The sequence below is a fragment of the Calidris pugnax genome, unplaced genomic scaffold (assembly GCF_001431845.1).
Source record: "Calidris pugnax isolate Ruff unplaced genomic scaffold, ASM143184v1 scaffold24, whole genome shotgun sequence".
Classification (NCBI taxonomy): Eukaryota; Metazoa; Chordata; class Aves; order Charadriiformes; family Scolopacidae; genus Calidris; species Calidris pugnax.
The window spans coordinates 5,467,251-5,485,746 of NW_015090922.1; the positions used below are offsets into that span (position 1 = coordinate 5,467,251).

The window sequence follows — 18,496 nt, forward strand, 5'->3', positions numbered from 1 at the left end:
GCCAAGAATCAAAACCTGAATCTCTCGATAACTTTGAAAATCGCAACAACTATGCTTTGGACAAATACAGGCTTTACATTTGGTGAATGAAGACCTGAGGATTGCCATATGTACACTTTCATGCTATCAAAAATGAAAATTAAACACAGCAGGACTGGAAGCTAAATGCAATTCTTAAACTAATGAAGGTGTGACAGACTCAGCAGGATGAGATGGGGGTCCAGTGCTCATTTTAATGCATACAGGTGTGATGACTACTAGAAGAGCAATTTTTTTTGAATGAATACTTTTGAATGAATACTTTTTTTGTCAAGGCTTTAAAAAGTTTTGTCAGAGTTTTAAAAGTCAAATGCCGTCTTTTTCTGTCTTACTCTTTAGTGCTTGTGTGCCATTTAACAATAGGTGCAAGCATGGGTCTAAGATGCATGATCTAAGATTAAATCTGAAATGTAATGATGAATGCTTTTAGCAGCTATATGGCTGGTCATGCACAAATGGAAGTTCAGGGCTGGCAGTTTGGTAGCAATTCCTGTACTGTTTTCCTTTCAAAAAGGACGTATTTCCATAGACGTGCTGTAAGGTGGAAGCTGCGTCAGTGGGGTGGTTTAGCTGGGAGCTCTGGTTTCTTTCTTGCGCTTTCCAGGTTGTGCAATGCCCAAATGAACCCCATCTTACGATGATGGAGCTGTGTAATGATGGTTTTCCTCAACGTAGAAACAAAGGGAGTGACTGGAGAGAGGAAAGATGGATGTGAATGAGGAAAGGAATTGAATAAGTTTAAGCTGTGTAACTGTTATGGTCAAGACATTCCCCTTGGTGTACTTAAACTGGGCTAATCACAGCTAATCTGATAAACAAAGGTCAGAGCTCCAGGTCTTATGTGAAGCCCTGTCAATTTTTGTCCTGAAACCTCCTTTTTCTCTCACTTTGGTGGTGGTGTGGTTTTTTGTTGTTTTTAGCAGATTGCAAAAAGGTGCAGTGTCTATTGTTATTACTGTTAATTTCATTTATTAAAACTAAATTTTAGCAGATAAATTCTTGCTGGTGGTGGTGTGGTTTTTTATTGTTTGTTTTTAGCAGATCGCAAAAAGGTGCAGTTCCTATTGTTATTACTGTTAATTTCATTTCTTAAAACTAAATTTTAGCAGATAAATTCTTGCGCTTTCATTTTCTCTCCCAGGTTGGTTCTGAGTTGTGACTGCTCCTGCCTTTCTTAGACTATCTTAATCTTATGTTTTCTAATTCAGTTTCTCATTTTACCCACAGTTAATGCTTTTCTCACTTCAGTTGTGAAACAGTTTAGAAAATTCAGTATAGTTTCCTAATGATCAGCATATAGGTGATGTAGGCACACTGGGCCTAAATAATTATAATAATGCTTGGAATAATAGACAGGAAGAAAGATGAGTACAATTCTGGAACTTAAGAAAGAAGTTCCAAATACTTTACAGAAGCAACTTCCTTTGAGGCATTTAAAATCCTTCTGACAGATGGACATTATAATTGCAATATATTTTGTTTCTTAGATCCAGCAAGGCAGCAGTATTTTGGGAATGGACTTTTAGTAATGCCAGTTAGATAAAAACAATTCTTCTGAACAAATATCTCTCCAGTGCCAACATGTACCATTCTTTGCACTGGTTTCATAAAAACTACTTGCATTGTTCACCGTTAAGAGAAAGCAATTTTCCGAAGTGCTATCCATTCATTAACTTTAAGAAATCCAATTTGGTTTTAGTTCTTGATGAACCAATAGGCACAATAAATTTTCTCCTTTTAAGTTTTGTAGTGTCTATTATGAACTAATATGGAACATTTTTCCAAATTCACATTCTTCACAAAGTTGCACTTAGAAGGTAACATTGTAAGTTCATCAAAATAAAAAATGAACTTCTGAGGTGCTCCTGAACTACTTAAAATATTTTTACTGGTTTGGATTTAAACTAATAAGTACTTGAATATCATTAGTCTTTGTATATAATAAATTGAAGAAAAGAATTGAAGAAAACAAGATAGTTTATTTAGGTGTTTATTTAAATATTGTACCTGGTATCCTAGTATTGGTATAATTTTAAAAATATAACTTGACAGAGTTCATTATGTGTAGAGATTTACATTTTTTGTTTAAAATTTCTTTCTTGAAAATTTAATGAGATAAATGCACATTCAGAAGTGCTGATATTTCAGATACTCTGTACAACATCACATATTCAGCCATAGGAGGCCTTTTGTTTTCACTCACAGAATCAAATTGTAACTGTACAAGCTACAGTTACTACAATAGTTCAAACCACAATAACAGACATTGTTTAAAATGGGTCCAAATGGATGCATTCGGTGAATATCTTCTGTGTCTCAAACACAGTAGGCACCATTTTGCATCTTTAGAGGTTTAACTAAATCTATATCTGAGGACATTGCCCTGTGTTGAGTATCTAAATACTTAAATTTTTGTTCTTCTGCCCACCTTGCTTGATTTTACTCTTTTGTTAAAGTTTAAAAGATTAAAAAAAAAGAAGATGGTTTTGTTATTTCCCTATGTGCTTTCTCCCTTCATGTCTAAAACCAATATTTTTAATATTTAAATGGGAGAAACCACATAGAACAAAACATGAATATAGAGAGCATAATAGTGTTCTTGTAAGGGAAATAAATAGTGTTTTCTCTCTTTTTTTTTTTTTTTAATTTCTTGTTTATTTCAGTGTGATCGCTGTTTGCCATTGTACAACGACAAGCCTTTTCGTCCAGGTGACCAAGTTCATGCCTATAATTGCAAACCTTGTCAATGTTACAGCCATGCAATAAGCTGCCACTATGACTTAGCAATGGACCCTTTTCCTCAGGAGCACTACAGGGGTGGCGGTGGAGTGTGTGATAACTGTCAACACAACACAGCCGGTAAGTCACCCAACAGAGAATGGACTGTTTGTTTTACAGTCACTTTTTGACTAAGTGTTGTGTCAGCTGAAATTAGTAATGCTCAGTGTCTGTCATTCCAATAAATTCTCGTGCATACGTATTTTTAAACTTTCCAGGTAATGCAGTAATTACAATTGTGTCAATACTTAAGCTTCAGGAAAATACTGCTAAAATTTGATCCAATCTTGTATAAAATCTGCTGTGCAAAACACATTCTAATAAATAATTAGAATGTATAGTTTCAAAGCTGTTTCCATTAGATGTGCTAGAGCTTTTAAATCCAAATATCATCTTTGTAATTGAACCAGTTTAACAGATAACATACTAAAAATGTTGTCAAATTTTGCTATAATGTCAGTTTCTTGCTTATTGAGTAAATGCTCCCATTCCGTCTAAGTAGTATATTTGAATATGCTGTTTTAACAGTTCTCTTCTATTTCAGTTTTCTTGGCTTTGTCTAGTAAAGGGAAAAAAGAAAAGTTTCAGGTTCAACGATAATTTTTCCAAAAAATGTATAGGCATTTGCATGGCACAGCTTTTATATAAGTGTGGTATTATATAACAGATGGAAGTTTAATGGAGTAAAACATAGTTTGTAACAGGTTCATTGTTTCATATGCTCTGGATCACTAAATTGGCAGGTAGAGATGAAAGGTGCATTAAAATGGACGTCCTGAAAATTATAGAATTCTCTCAAAGGAATAGAGTCTTTAATTTTGAATTATACAGCTAATTTTAATGAATTGGAAGCCATAATGCATAACCTTTCTTTCATGCAGGAAGGAACTGTGAGCTGTGCAAGGATTTCCATTACAGACAAGCAGGTGCAGATCTTTCAGCCGTCGATGTTTGCAAACCCTGTGACTGTTACGCAACAGGCACCAAAAATAAGAGCCTCCTGTGTGATAATGTAAGTAGCCTCCATACAGAAAAATGATGGAACATTTTAATCAGCTGGCTAGACAGCAGTAAGATTTTACAAAGTGTATTTAGATGGTAACTACTTCATAAAAAATGCTAAATTCAGCCTTTTCAAAATGATAATTGACTTACATCAGAGACTGAAAGCCGAGCAAACACAGAAAGCAATTTGAGAAGTACTGTTGAAGAGTTCTTCATCTAGATCAGCAACAGACATAAAAGATGCTGTCTGGATTTTCAGAAGTGAATAGTAGGTTTTTTGATACTAACAGTTACTCTGTGCACTCAGTGATGTTAAAACCTCCAGTTTTCAAGTGGTTTTGAAGGTCTTGATACTGTCTTAAAATTACTAACACATTTAGAAAATTCAGGCAATAAACTGAAATAAACTGAGCTTGAAATTGAGCTAAAATGAAGCTAGTTCTCCCTGTAATAAGACATGGGTAGATCACCCTTTTAATTCATAAAGTCCATTTAAAAAAAAAAAAAAAAAGAAAAGAAATCTACAAAGTGATGCTGAGAAAAGAGGCACCATTCCCTATCCTTTTTAAGCCCATGGACTTCACTGACATGCAAGATATATAGTCTGATAATAAATCTATCTGTCACTTTCAAAACATGCATATTGAAAAAAAGCAGGAAAACTGACTGAAGTCTTGAACGTATATTAAAAATATATTGTGGTTCATGTTCTAGTCGCATATATTCTGTCCATTGCCAAGATCCAAATTTTGTTAGGAATAGGGAAGAAATAGCTTCTTTGTCTGAAATGTATTTTAAAGTAATTTGAAAGGTAGAACTTGTTTTTCAGGGAATTGAGATAGACTTCAGCTCATCGCCACATTTCCTGTCTCTTCTTTTTTCCAAACTTCATTCATAAAACAATCTCTAGCATTTCTCATGTGATGTCTCTTGCTATTGCGTTTTCTTTAACCATAAGCTCTAGTGGATCCTGTTGTATTTCCCTCCTTGGTTCTATAGTGCTAAAAATACATGCCCAGTTTGATTCGATGCACAGGACTCATGCATCAATGCATATGCTGAGTGATAAACAAATTTAGTACAATGTAATTTTTAAAATAATCCCCTGTAGTACAAATAAAAATTAATTTATAATTTTCTGTCTTTGGAAGATGATAGTTCTTGACAGCATCACAGAAATGAAAAAAGATTGAAAAACACAGTTATTGCGTTAGAACTGTTTTTTAGCTATAGAGAAAATGAAAGCAAATGCTGATTTGCGTGTCCATTGCTTGTGGTGAAATGTTAACCTAAACGAACTTCAGCTGTGATTAGTAATCAGAGGAAGACTAGTTTACAGAAATCACTGCTGTATAGTGAAATATACAAGAATGCTTATGAAGCTTGACTATCAAAGTATGAACAGGGAGATAAAATGGCAAAAATGGGGGAGACTGTTGCTCAGTAAAGCATCAATTGACTGGTGCAGTAGAAGCAGAGCAGGGAGAAATGATTAAGAGGCATTAAAAAATAGATTAGTAAGGCTGGGGACTAAAGGCTGAAATGAATTACATGAAATAGGAAGGCATCATTGAAGGAAGTGTTTCCAAATTTGACCTGTAGAAGATGGAATCATAAGGAATAAGAACCCTACTCGTGAAAATTAATTGTCACGTCACAATGATAATTTTCAAGGAAATATGCCAAAAATGGGGTGGAATACACTTTTACTGCATAACTTACAATTTTCTGCAGTTCATCAAGATTTTTTCTGTCTTTCCGCAAAGTGCCAGTTCTATCACTAAGTTTCAAGAGGTGCGGAGTTCCAAAATTAATGCATTGAATCACAAATTAATCAACTGAATATCACAGTATATTTACTCATCAAATGAAGTATTGTTAATATAGATAGCTTACAGGGTGGGTAGAAGAGTTTACTGTAATAGAGTTACTTCCATCTCAGTTCTTTGGACTGATCATGAAAACTTTATGCCTGTTCCGTTCATCTACTTCACTCTACCCTTGGTGAGAAATACATGGAGGTGTGTAGCATTTCTCATTTCCAGAGGTTCTCAGTTCTCATACATCTGTAGATCATGCCCTCTTACAGATCAGCATGTAACTTCATTTGTATTTTAAAGTGTGAACTAACATATTTAAAATGTCAAAATTATAACTTTGTGGCTTATAGTAATGAGTGGGATTTTGGAAGAGTAGTGTAGTTGTGTATCCATGAGCCGTTCAGTAGATATTTTTTGTAGAGTGAGGTCTTCTATTCAGACTGGTGGGTACAAGAGAGAATTGCTACAGCCTAATAAAATTTGTCCACTTCTGTGCTGGTTATTGACATCTAATTAGCATAGAAAAGATACATGTTGGTCACATCCTCTTTGTGAACATTTGTCAGAAAATATTTCAAACAATCAGAAAGTCCAAATTAATTATTTGAGGCACCTGAGTTTTATGAGAGTAAAAGAAGAATTGGCTGCTGCCTTCTCTTCTCCCTAACCATTCACACATGAGAAAATTCTGCCAGAATATTGCTGATGTGATCATTCTTGCTCTGCATATGGAAAGCTGGAGATAAATTTCTTCTGGCCCTTATACCACAATCCTTGAGTCATTTTCCTGTGCATCTTTTTACCCAGACTGCTCTACAAACGCTTGCGTATTCAATCAGGCACAGCAGTTTGTAGTCCTTTCATGATTCTATTATAATATGCCATATATAAGGGGCTGGGGGGAGCACTCTTTTCCAGGGCATTTGTTTCTAGGCACAGCTGAAAGTGCTGCTATTGCCTTTACCTAGTCTTTGGAAGTGCTGTCCTGCTCTCAGTGAATTTGGGCATCTTTCTTTACTGAACTTTTGCTGATTTTTAAAAATTTACTCTTAGCATGCAAAATAAATATGTATTGAATATTTATTGCTGCAAAGAGGCTAAACTTCACTGCAGAGGATGTTCAGAGTTGCAAAGACTTAATTGCCTTCTGTTAAGGTGGCAGCTGTATTGCCTCATGTTGCAAGAAAACTTTTTAAGGCATGAAGATGAACAAAATGTAAGTTACTGTTTTCTCTGAAGAGTCAAATGAAAACAAAGATTCCAGTGCTACCAAGTAAGCTTTCGAATAGGCTTCTGATTTCACCTTTCTGTACACTCCCTAAATATTGCTTTTTTTGAACTTCCTAATTTTTTCCCTCAGAGTTTTGAAAGTTTGATTTTAATTTTTTTCAATGCATAATGGAAAAGCTAGCTAATAGCTGTGACATGAGTGTTGTAAACAAAAGTAGCATTTTTATTTCTGAGTTGATAAATTCTTTGTTCTAAAATTAGAATGAACATTCCTCTGTTCTCATTTTTCCACTTAAGCAGTTTTCAACCCATCTATTGTGATTGACAATAAATATATAAATAAATAAATGTAATGTGTGTTACAAGGGAAAGAACATAGCTAAAGCAGTTAATTAAGGGAATTTCAGTCAACAGATATATCAAATTGAGTAAGGAATATAAAAGATGCAAACATGAATGAAAATGAAATTAAATGCTCAGGTGCATAGTGGAGTCCATAAAAAAAAGCCAAGTTATAAACCACATTGTACTCTGAATCCTGGATTTCCCTTCATTTAAGTCCTTTAATCTTATCACTAAAATGAAGGAAAATGAGCCTTTTATGTTAAATAATTCTGTGGCTTCATTTCTACTGGGTTTTGTACAATGGAAATGCTAGTTTTCTGTGATGGTTTGTCAAGTTATTTTGGGGATTTGGTCCACTCTTACCCTTTGCAGTGTCATGGGCAAAGGGTAAACACTTCATTTTACATTTTGAGCAGAAGTAGTAGAAAGCTACTGACTTCTGAAAGTCGTCATATGCTATGAGAAGAAGAGATAGCAGGGGAGTGAAAAGGAACGTCGTTATTGCTGCTTATTCAATTTTCAGTTCCCAAAGCTGACATACCGAGAATACTCTCAGGTATTTGGTGGTCAGACCATTAACCTACGTGTGTGAGCCAGCACGTCTTACAGTTCTCGTTTCCTAAACTGAAGAAAAGGTAAAGAAAAGTCCTCAACCCTCTTGCTCTCCCCTCCCACTTCCTGAGATTGCAGTCAACTGGATGATGGGGTCCTTGCCAGATTTGCATGAAGTAAGAAGGTAGTGAGAAGTGTATGATTAGCATTTGTATCAAAAGGGATGGAACATTTTGATCAGTACCAATTGGTTGCAAACTCAGCAACAGTGGGATGAACAGACAGAATTTCATACAGGAAGTAAATATAACCATGCATCTTAAAATGTGAATTTTAGGGCATTGCCAAAGGGTCAAGAGAGGGTGCTTCTGTCCTGGTAGAGAGTCAATAATTGAAATTTGTCATGACTCAGCTAATCCCAAAAGGGAATTATTTTGTCATGTGTTCTGGTCTGCAAAACCGGAAGTTAACTTTCGTAGAAGAAACTTAGGAAGCATCAACTTTAGTTTTGTAATCAGTAACATCAAGCCACAACTCATATTTTTTCTTTAAAATTGGAGAGATTTTCTGATTATGTTTCTGGCAGTATGTTTCTCTATTACACACACCAAAGAATAGGTATTTGAATTATAGGGGTATCCTAGCAGAAAAAGAAGGTTTAAACTTTCAGAAGGGCTTAGGCCAGTTGTTTTTTCAGCAAATTCTGTTTTATACTTTATGAATATATATGGTCAACAAGATTTTAAGTAGTCAGAAAATATACATGTTGACATGTACATGTACATATTGATTATCCACTAGATGAGCGCTATGGCTAAATATTTAACTGTACCCCAAAGAATAATTAACACAATTCTTTGGAATATGTCAGCCTTTGTCCTGGGTACTTAAATATCTTAATTCCTCATACCAGTTTAGTAACTGGACATTGGGTGGGTTCCTGAACAGGCTCCTCTTTCATTTTGTGATTCTAGATGAGATGCATTAGATAAGTGTCCCTCAATTAAAGAGTGGCATCAATGCAGTCTAAAGGAGTATGAACTGCTAAAATCTAAAATTCAGAAATCTCAAGTAATCTGCTTCCTGATTAAAGGACAATGATGTAGCTGTGATTTGTGCAGGAGGAAATTGCTTGCATACTTTTTATAACTATTTACATTCAAAGATATGGGACTAATGTGTATTTCATACGTAAATTATAAATGACACAAGGGATACATGCTAACTCAGCATCAGTGATTTTCTGTATCAAATAACAATTGTAATTATGAGGTCCCAAGATACAGCACCACTTGATAGTCATGCTCAGCTAGACTCATTTTCATAGTGAACAGTCTAGACAGATATTTTCCATAAGTGATTTAGTACCACGATGGTTATGTTAATAGACAGGCTCTTTCTGTCTGATTACTGTTTGGGTCAGAACCAGGCCTGTCAGGCATGAGGAACAGGAGAACAGATTGCTTTCTGCTCTTCTATGATCAGTATAATTAAAGTCTATTTCTTCAAATGGCAGATAGCATTGGATGGGGAGGAGGTGAGGAAGGTTCAGTAGTATCTCCAGTGCACAACTGGTGAAATCCTGGTTAATGAAAATCTTTCAATATGAATTGCTACCAGTATTCTCAATGATACCATTGTTTCCAATGGATTTACAGAAATAATAATAGTAATAACAACAACCACCATTTTGCTTCATAACTTACTTGGAACTGGAAATGGTTTGTAGTTATTGTTTGTTCTACCCATTTTGATGTAGAGTTCAGTATTATAACCTGTAGTACACCTATTTCTACAGCATTATAAACATCTGTCAGCTTGTACAACTTTGTAACAGCTTGTACAACCTCTTTGCTATGTGTTGTGTTTTGAAATTCTGCACTTACTTCACCATTACTCATTTTGGAATATTTGCACAAAGAGTGTAACTGATGTTGAAAATCAACCCATTGAGGGTGATCCCAGCACAGCAGTGCCCACCCTGAACAGGGCACAGTCCTGCAGCATCCAAACATGGCCAAGTATTTTTCTCTAAAATTCTGCATAGCTACTTGAAATGTAAAATGTATAAGAAGAATAAAACCTGTGGAATATGGGGTGCATTACAGTGGCATATTTCCTCTACTTATATCTCTTATAATGACATGTTTACTATAGAAGGCAGGGAAAAAGTTTCAATAAAATTCAGTAGATATATTTCATCTTGATATCTTATATTGGCAGAAAATGGCTGAAGAAGCAGAATGTTTGTAGTCACATACAGCTAAGACAAAAAAAATAGTCATTTTTTTAATACAATCAGAGGCTCCTTTTTGTCTTGTATATAGAATGTCTTTTTTTCTGCTTGACTTTTTATTTCCATAAGACTTTGAAATCGGTGTTGTGGAAGAAGGTCAGTAGTGGATTATTTACAGTTCCTCTAATCTGGTACATAGAAACCTATTTTCAGATCTACTAAGTAGCAATCTGATAAGCCTCCCTCTCTGACAAAAACTTTAGTTTCCTATACCTTCCTCTAACTGCCATGGAAGACCTTCGCTCTTTTTAGAACCAGGAAACCAGTTGCCACTTGTATTGATTACAGTGGAAAACTCTTTTCTATATGACAGCAAGGTAGGAGGAAATTTATATAGGGACATCTGCAGATGGTTTTGTTGGTTGATTCCTGGAGAAAATTTGAATTGTATTCTTCAGTTGGACAGATACTTCTCCTTCATTGTGAAGAGTTACATTTATTCTTCTGGCATAATTTTTTACCCTATTAAGAGAATGTTGGGGATATCCATTTTCTGCAACTGAATGGGAGGGAAATTATTTCTTCTGTTCATAGCTTGACACTTAAAATTATGCTGAAGATACTGGTGCTCTTTCCTTCTCTTAGCATGCAGTGATCTACACGTTTCAGCTGCTGCATCATGAAATGGCTGCCATCTGCTCACAGTTAGACTTGTGTTTCCATGTATTTGATAAGAATAGCCATACTACATGAAATGAGAGTTTCATCTAGCATAGTATCCTCTCTGATAGCTACCAGAACCTGGTGTTAAGAAGCATGATCCTTCTGTGATATTCTTCTAGAATGCAGTTATTTAAGAGTTTGGGTCTACCTGAGCCAAACTCAGGGGTTTCATCTGAACTGTCATGTTTGGTGTCTGGATATGGAATTAATCTAACTCACTTTTTAATGCACTTCAAAAAAAGTGTGTTTTTTCTATACACTTGAGGTGTATAGAAAAAGTACCTTTACATTCTTTTAAGATTGCTTTCTGATAATTTCATGGGTGTTCTTTCCTTCTTATAGTGTGAGAAATAATGAATATTCATTCTGTAACCTATTTTTTTATTTTATGGGCATGTATTCCCTTCATTTTATTCATCTCTTTCCAAACTGAAAAGTCTTTTTTTATCTCTTCATTTATATTGTTGCTTTATCTACTTACTCTGCAACCTCTTTTAGTTTAGTGAGGGAAACCAGATATACAAATTGTGCAAAATGTTGATACACAATGGATTTTTATGACAAAATGACATTTTCTGTATAACTTGCAGTTCCTTTTCTAATAATTCCAGTATTCCTATTGCCTTTTTAATTGCCTTAGAGCTTTCAAATTTTTAGGGGGAATGGAGCTGCTTTAACACTTCCTTTCTCGAGTGGTAATAGCTAATTTTTGACTCATCACTATCTGTCTATAGTCAGCGTTGGTTTTCTCCAGGCGTTAAGTTTGTATTTCTTCATGTAGAAATTAATTTGACTTTTTGATCATCCATTTGGTTGAGTATATGTGATATTTCCAGATATTACTGACTTAAAGAAATGCAGTGGAATCATGAAAAATTATTTCCTTTGGCAAAAGAAAAAACTCTACCATTTTTTTTACCAGTCTTTTCTAATATATCAAACTCATGTTTTCATTTCTGTTAACTCTCTCGGTATGGAAGAAGGCTACTCGTCTGTAGATCTCAGAAGCTTCCTTACGGCCTGTTAAGGAGATTGATTTAACTTTCATCATTTTATTCCTCTTTTACTGAGGTTGAGTTAAGCAATTAATAACTCAGTAATTTTATATTTCAGTTCATCTAGAACTCTTGACTTGTGTGTAGTCACTTTTCAACAGATGAGATTTTGCTAAAATCTTTTCCTTCTGACATTTTGATTTAAAACCAGTCATGAAAATCATTCCTAATACAGAATGGTAACACTACTTTCAGCATGAAATTCTTTCTTTGTGATCTCTGTTGTGGTTCTCTCTTTCCTGAATGCTGCACAGAATCACAGAAGCATTAGTTGGCCATCTGCTCCAGCTCAACACAGGATTGTTGTCGGTGCTGGATCCAGTCAGTCATGATTTTGTCTGGTTGAGTCTTGATACCTCTGGGGATGGAGATTCCACATTCCCTCTGGGCAACCTGTTACTGATGCACTTCCCTCTTAGTGAAAAGTTCTGATGTCCAATCTGAATCTGTTAATCATACCACTTAATTATTTATTACCCTCGCTGATTCTCTGGTGGTCTTCCTTTGTTACTGACATATGAAAAATATTTTTTTTTCCTTCATGCCTTAAGTATGTTGCTCATTAAAAGCTGATTTTTATATTGCCTTATTCTGGTTTTAAAATTTGGTGGTGGATATCCTCTCTTATTTAACTTCCTTATTGTGATCTGATTTCCACTTTTTAAAGATGCCTTTTTGCATGTAATGCTTCCCTTCATGTAATAGCTTTTGGAGTAACTTTAAAGTCTCTTGGGGCATGAGTTATATGTTTGTTGAGTGCTAATGAGGTATCTTTATATAATAGTTGCTGTTTTGTAATCTGAGTTTGCTATGGTCAGTCAGACAAAATGTTTCTTTCACAGTTACATATTAAACTAGGTATTTTTCTTCATTTAGGATTAGTCTCAGAGTTGCTTTTCACATGTGAGTTCTGTGATGAATGGCTGTGATGCATGACTGAGTCTCTTATAATAAACTAAATATCTAGATCAAATCCAGTCTAAAAAGGGAATAACTTGAAAATCCTTGTTGCTGTGTTTTCTGCTATTGTGGTCTCTTGACTCTTACCTTTTTGTACTAGCTGCTGTCTTGCCTTTTGTTTATAAAATATTGTTTTCCTCTTTTTTAAATATCTTCATCTTTCTGAAAAATGTGGCTGATATATCAGTAATAGATCTCTATCATGAAAGCATATTGAGGAGGTTTTATTGGACTACAGAATCCTTTTATGTGGAAAGGGGTAGGAATACATACTTCTCTAACTTTCATTCATTGTAGATTAGAGGATGTGATAATAACATTTATTTTAAGTGAAACTTCCAAATAGCTTTGTCTCTAGTGCCTCAGGACTCTCCTGTTTCAGCTGTGCCTGACATGTAGGTCTAAGATGAAAAAATACAACTGTTAAGAGAAATTTTTGTTCTGGTAGCTGATTAAAAGCAAAGTACACGGAACTATAGCTGTGGATGTTGTAGATGAATAACTAGTTTTGAATCACTGTTCTTTTTCATATTTGCACTGAAAAAACACACTGACCCAAAGAAAATTACTTGTAACACAGAGTTTAATTCTTTACTGCCATCTAAATATTTCCTAGAACACTTGAGTTAAAAAAGTTAGTTAGGATTTGTTCCTTGATTCTGAAACCTTAACCTCTTGCCAATTCCTGCCGCCTGCATCTCTCTGTTGCTTTGACTCCCTGTTTTTGTCAACGTTGTGTATTGACTCATCTCTTCCATTCATTTCCCTGTGCATTTGCCCTTTCCTTCTGGTCAGTTTTCCTACCATATGGGAAATGATGAATATAGAGATTGGGTTTTTTTCTGGCTTTGAGAGGCTTGAAATTGAGATGGCTTCCCAGGAGCCCTTTAATCTTGCACAAGATGCGAGATGAATATTCCCAGATCATGGCTTAGGCACTACAAAGGATGCCTCAGCTCCTTCCGAATTGCAATGCTACTCATTTAGGGAGTAGGAGAGGACCTTTATATTGCACCTCTGAAGTGGAACACTTGGATTCCAGCTGAAGCAAAAAAAAAGAGGGAGACCTCTTGGGTCATGTCCTTCTGTAGAGGAAGAGAAAATTTATCTTGGATGAGTAATCAGGAAGGAAATCTTTCAACTTTGCTTTGTTTTTATTTAACTAACATTTTCACTAAAATAAATAAGCATATGGTCTGAACACAAAAAAAAATGCAAAGCTTGACCTTTAAAAATAATAAAGTGCTTCACAGTGACTCTGATTAAATACTCTTTGCTTTAATAGAAGTCACCATTTATACAACGCAATTTTGTAATTATTCTTTGCAGTTTTCTCTGTCCAGTAGTAAATATTGCTACATTGTTTACTCAATTTTTTTCCTTCTGTTTTGAAAAAATAGGACTTGTAAACTCTATTTTAAAATAGCTACACTCTGTTTAATATTTCTTTTTTTCTCTCTCTCCCAACAAATTAAAAAACTATGTGTTACACAGACTTATTTTTTTCTGTTCCATTTAAAGTTTTCTTCTCCCCAACTCATACTCCCATTCTTGTTGCTAATGAGTGTATCATCTAAAAATAGATATGTTCATCATTCTATAATATTTTGTATCTTTCTAGATTGGAGGCCAGTGTAATTGTAAGAGACATGTGTCTGGCAGACAATGCAATCAGTGCCAGGAAGGATTCTACAATCTACAACAGTCAAACCCTGATGGCTGCAGTCCCTGTAACTGTAATACCTCTGGGACAGTCAATGGAGATATTACCTGTCACCAAAATTCAGGCCAGTGCAAGTGCAAAGCAAATGTTATTGGTATGTGTAATGCAAGAGTTCGGAGCCATTTTCCTTGTTATCTCTGGAAATAAAACGCAGTTGTTTTCTAAATGAAAAGTATAGTAAACTTCTTTGCTGAAGGCAGATTATAAAAGTGAATGAAATTAACTGTTGAAAAACTATTAATTTAATAATTCTATCAAACTACAGCTTGAAGCTTAGTTTAATCAACCCTTTAGAAGTTTCTTTACGGCATAGCTACATTAGCTTATACAGCTCCATACTAATAAGTCACCGAAATAATGTAATTTGCTTACTGCATAGATGTTTCTTTTAGGAAATTAACGCTTTTTCAAAATGTTTTATACTTAATGAGTTCTAAGCAAATCGTTTCCATGCTAGTTTTCTTAATAGACCAAAATAAATGGATTTTTTTCTCAAAATATTCTGTGCTACAGGGTCCTTTGTGATAAATCTATCCATTTTTTCTATTATATTTCTTTGAACTGTTCCTATGAAATGCAAAGTAAGTCAACATAATTCCACAGATCATGTACATAGCTAGGGTTAGTTATCAAGGGCCACATAATTTTAATTTTGTAATTCAATGCCAAGCTGATTATAATAAACTGCTACCTTCTGTGTTATTTATCATTTTTTTACAAGACGTGCTTTTTTGTTTGTTACTCCCACAGGTATTTTTCAGAAATTAGATTTGATTATAGCAATTTATTACTTCCAGCATATTTGAGGGGAGCCACAGCCACATAAGGACAAAATTTATCAAGTGCCCAAAATACACAGTATATATAATACACTTTGAAATGTTGATGTATGGGAATATTATGCAAGGAGAATTTCCTGATAAAGTGAGCCTTGCATGGTAACTGTACATGTCTCAGACTATACATATGTCTCAAAAAAAGAGAGATCATTTTCTGCTTTGTTATTAACACAATTAGTAATCTTTTTTTCTTTAGCTAACCATGGTTGTAGGTTGTATTAACGATGTTAATTTAGAAATCTCACTGACTTGTGAATATTGACTTATTTGTAATACTGTGAGTCTTTGTTTCTTCTTCTAATTTCCAAATACAAAATAACAACAAAAAATGAAAATAGCTCTCAACAGACATAAGCGTGAACTGTTTCTGTCCTTTTCCCTGTGGAATGTGTTTTCCATATGATGAAAACGGTGCTAAGAGTAAAATATCACCTCTATGCATCTTAAAACCACTATGTTCCATAAAAGGACTTCAGAGCATTATTAATTATATATTCTTTGCCTACATTTCACGTTTGAGTCTGTAAAAACCTTAACTGTTTGGTATACAAGAAATGCACAGTCTGGTTCTCACGTCTTTGATGAAAACAATAAGAATTATTTTTATTTCCACTATAGTTTTATTTCCAAGTAGTAATACAAAATAATGTGTAAATCTATGCTTTCTGCAAACTTCTCTGTAACCATTGTGGGGAGGCTGTCGTTATACAAGTGTCTGTTTGCAGGATGAAGACCTAGTTCTTTCCAGACTGGATTCTCATTTTTTTGTTTTCCAAACCAATTGTAAATAAGCTTCTATATATTGGACCATGTGCAGCAAACTTTAACAAGGCGCTTTCCTCTTTGGATTTCTCAATTGGCTTTTAGAGCAATCTGTCTGTTGCCATTTTATCTATTTAAACAAGCACGATAACAGAAAAATGCAACTGTGGACCGCGGTGTTATGAAACATGAACTGTTAGAGTTAACACAACTGTTAAATCTTACTAATGATTCTATCACCAGTAAAATACATTAGCACCAATAATTTTATTAAAGTAGGTCATTCATCTAGAATAAAAAGGTAGAAGAATGTGAATTAAATGCCAAGCGTGCTAACTCCCCTGTACTTGTTAACATTGAATGTGATGCCCTGTAGGCCTTCCTCAGTATCGTTAGGAATAGATTACCTGTCAGGAATATGTATGGCGTATTCAAATAAGCACTGCGCATATTTTTAAAACTGATATGATATGAATCCATGTAGACCAATTTTAATAGTTCAAAATGAGTCATAATTCTTGTTAACAATACAGTTATTTTTAAAATTTGCAGCAATAGTGGTCCTTTTTTATTTTCCTTATTGAAATTAAATGATATGCCTTAGGTGAGTCATTCATCACTGTTAAAGGAACTTGCCTTCTGTTGGAGTTTTTGAGTTTTTATCCATATGTATAATGCATTTCCTACCATTTTTAGTTTTATTTTTCTACATGTAAGTTGCTAGATGTATTTTCACATGGGTTTGTATTTTTTTAAATGATGACAGTATTTTTGCCAGAACACTGTATTTATATTTTCCTGTATGCAACAATTAAGGGATGGCTTCATAGTGAATGATTTTCCCATTGCAAGGAAAAATACATAACTGTGAATTTGCATTTTTCATATAATAATCTAGTTTGCTTTCTTGTAATGTACATTTTATGAACTAAAATACAAATGCCATCCCTTGGGGCAGGGATAAAGCGTGTGATGACTTTGAAAACAAAGCTAATAAAACTGCAGGATGAAGTATGAAGAAAACAGTTTAGATTTTAATGTACTGCAGGAGTTAACTAAATCATATATTTAGATAAAAATATTTCATTTTGGATTGTGGGAAACATTTTCTGCTTTCAGTGAGGGCTAACAACAAACACCAACATAAGTATAATCAATGTTAAAACTGAAGTACAGTGTTAAGTCATTCATCGTAATTAGGCTAACTTGTGTTGTCCAAGAGTATACTTAATATTTTTAATATAATATAGAAATCTGATATCAGAACAGATTGAGACCCCTGTGCAATTCGCTGTATATTGCATTTCTACAATACAGGGTGAAGAGTTCATGTAAGCATTGATTGTGCAACAGGTGCTGTTCTGGCGGACAAAGAGATTAATTCTGGTTTGTCTTAGAAATGTTACAAAGAATCTCTTGCAGAAGTATCTTAAATTGTGTTGAGAAGGCAGCAGAAACACATCACTTCTGAAACAAATTGGAAAAGTAAACAGATACTGGGGATGCCACTGTTATTCCATTGCTTTCTGCAGCCCTGTCATTCCTGTTAATTATGCTGGTGAAGCGTTTTAGTCCTTTCCTTTCTCTTTTTTTTTCTTTTTTTTCCCCAAGTATAGTATACTTATCCCTTTTTTTAAAGAATTGAAATCAATAGCTTTTCAGCTTTTTGTTTTTTTTTATTAATACCTTTTCTTTTTTCAGGTCTTAGGTGCGACAGTTGCAATTTTGGATTTAAAGCTCTCAGATATTCTAATGAAGATGGATGTGAACCTTGTTGGTGCAACAGCCACGGCTCAGTGAACCAATTCTGCAACCCTCTCTCTGGGCAGTGCAATTGTAAAGAACGAGTGAAAGGGCTTCACTGTGACACCTGCATGGACAACTTTTACGGGCTGGATGTCACAGGTTGTAAGGCTTGTGACTGTAACACTGCAGGGTCGTTTTCCGGAACCGTGTGCGACGCGAAGACAGGGCAATGTGCATGTAAACCTAATATTGGAGGAAGACAATGCGACGAATGCCTGGATGGCTACTACAAAGTGCAGGAGAATCAGTCCTTTGTTTGTCTGCCGTGTAACTGTGATAAGGCAGGTACAGTCAATGGCTCTCTGCTTTGTGACAAATCAACAGGACAGTGTCCTTGCAAAGCTGGTGTAACTGGCCTTCGGTGCAGTCAGTGCGTGCTTCACACGTACAACCTCAGCGTGAGCAACCTCCTCGGCTGCCAGCCTTGCGACTGCGATGCTCTGGGCACATTGGCAGGAACAGTTTGTGACCACGTCTCTGGACAGTGTGTCTGTTTGCCTCAGCGTCAGGGGAGAAGGTGTGATGAGTGTAAACCAGGTAAGGAAGTTGGAAGACAACTATTTGATGTAGTAAATTTTGGTTTGTTGGATATCTGTTCCTACAGTTTTTGATACGTGTTTAGA

General features: G+C 35.0%; 1 protein-coding gene across 1 annotated transcript in view; it reads left to right on the forward strand.

Annotated features, from left to right (window-relative positions):
* USH2A (Usher syndrome 2A (autosomal recessive, mild)) overlaps positions 1-18,496 on the forward strand; it is a 393,292-nt gene that overhangs the window by 53,474 nt on the left and 321,322 nt on the right. The window contains exons 9-12 of the mRNA XM_014950535.1: positions 2,703-2,898; positions 3,699-3,829; positions 14,365-14,560; positions 17,769-18,410. Of these exons, the coding sequence (XP_014806021.1) occupies positions 2,703-2,898; positions 3,699-3,829; positions 14,365-14,560; positions 17,769-18,410 (1,165 nt within the window). The remainder of the gene's footprint in view (positions 1-2,702; positions 2,899-3,698; positions 3,830-14,364; positions 14,561-17,768; positions 18,411-18,496) is intronic.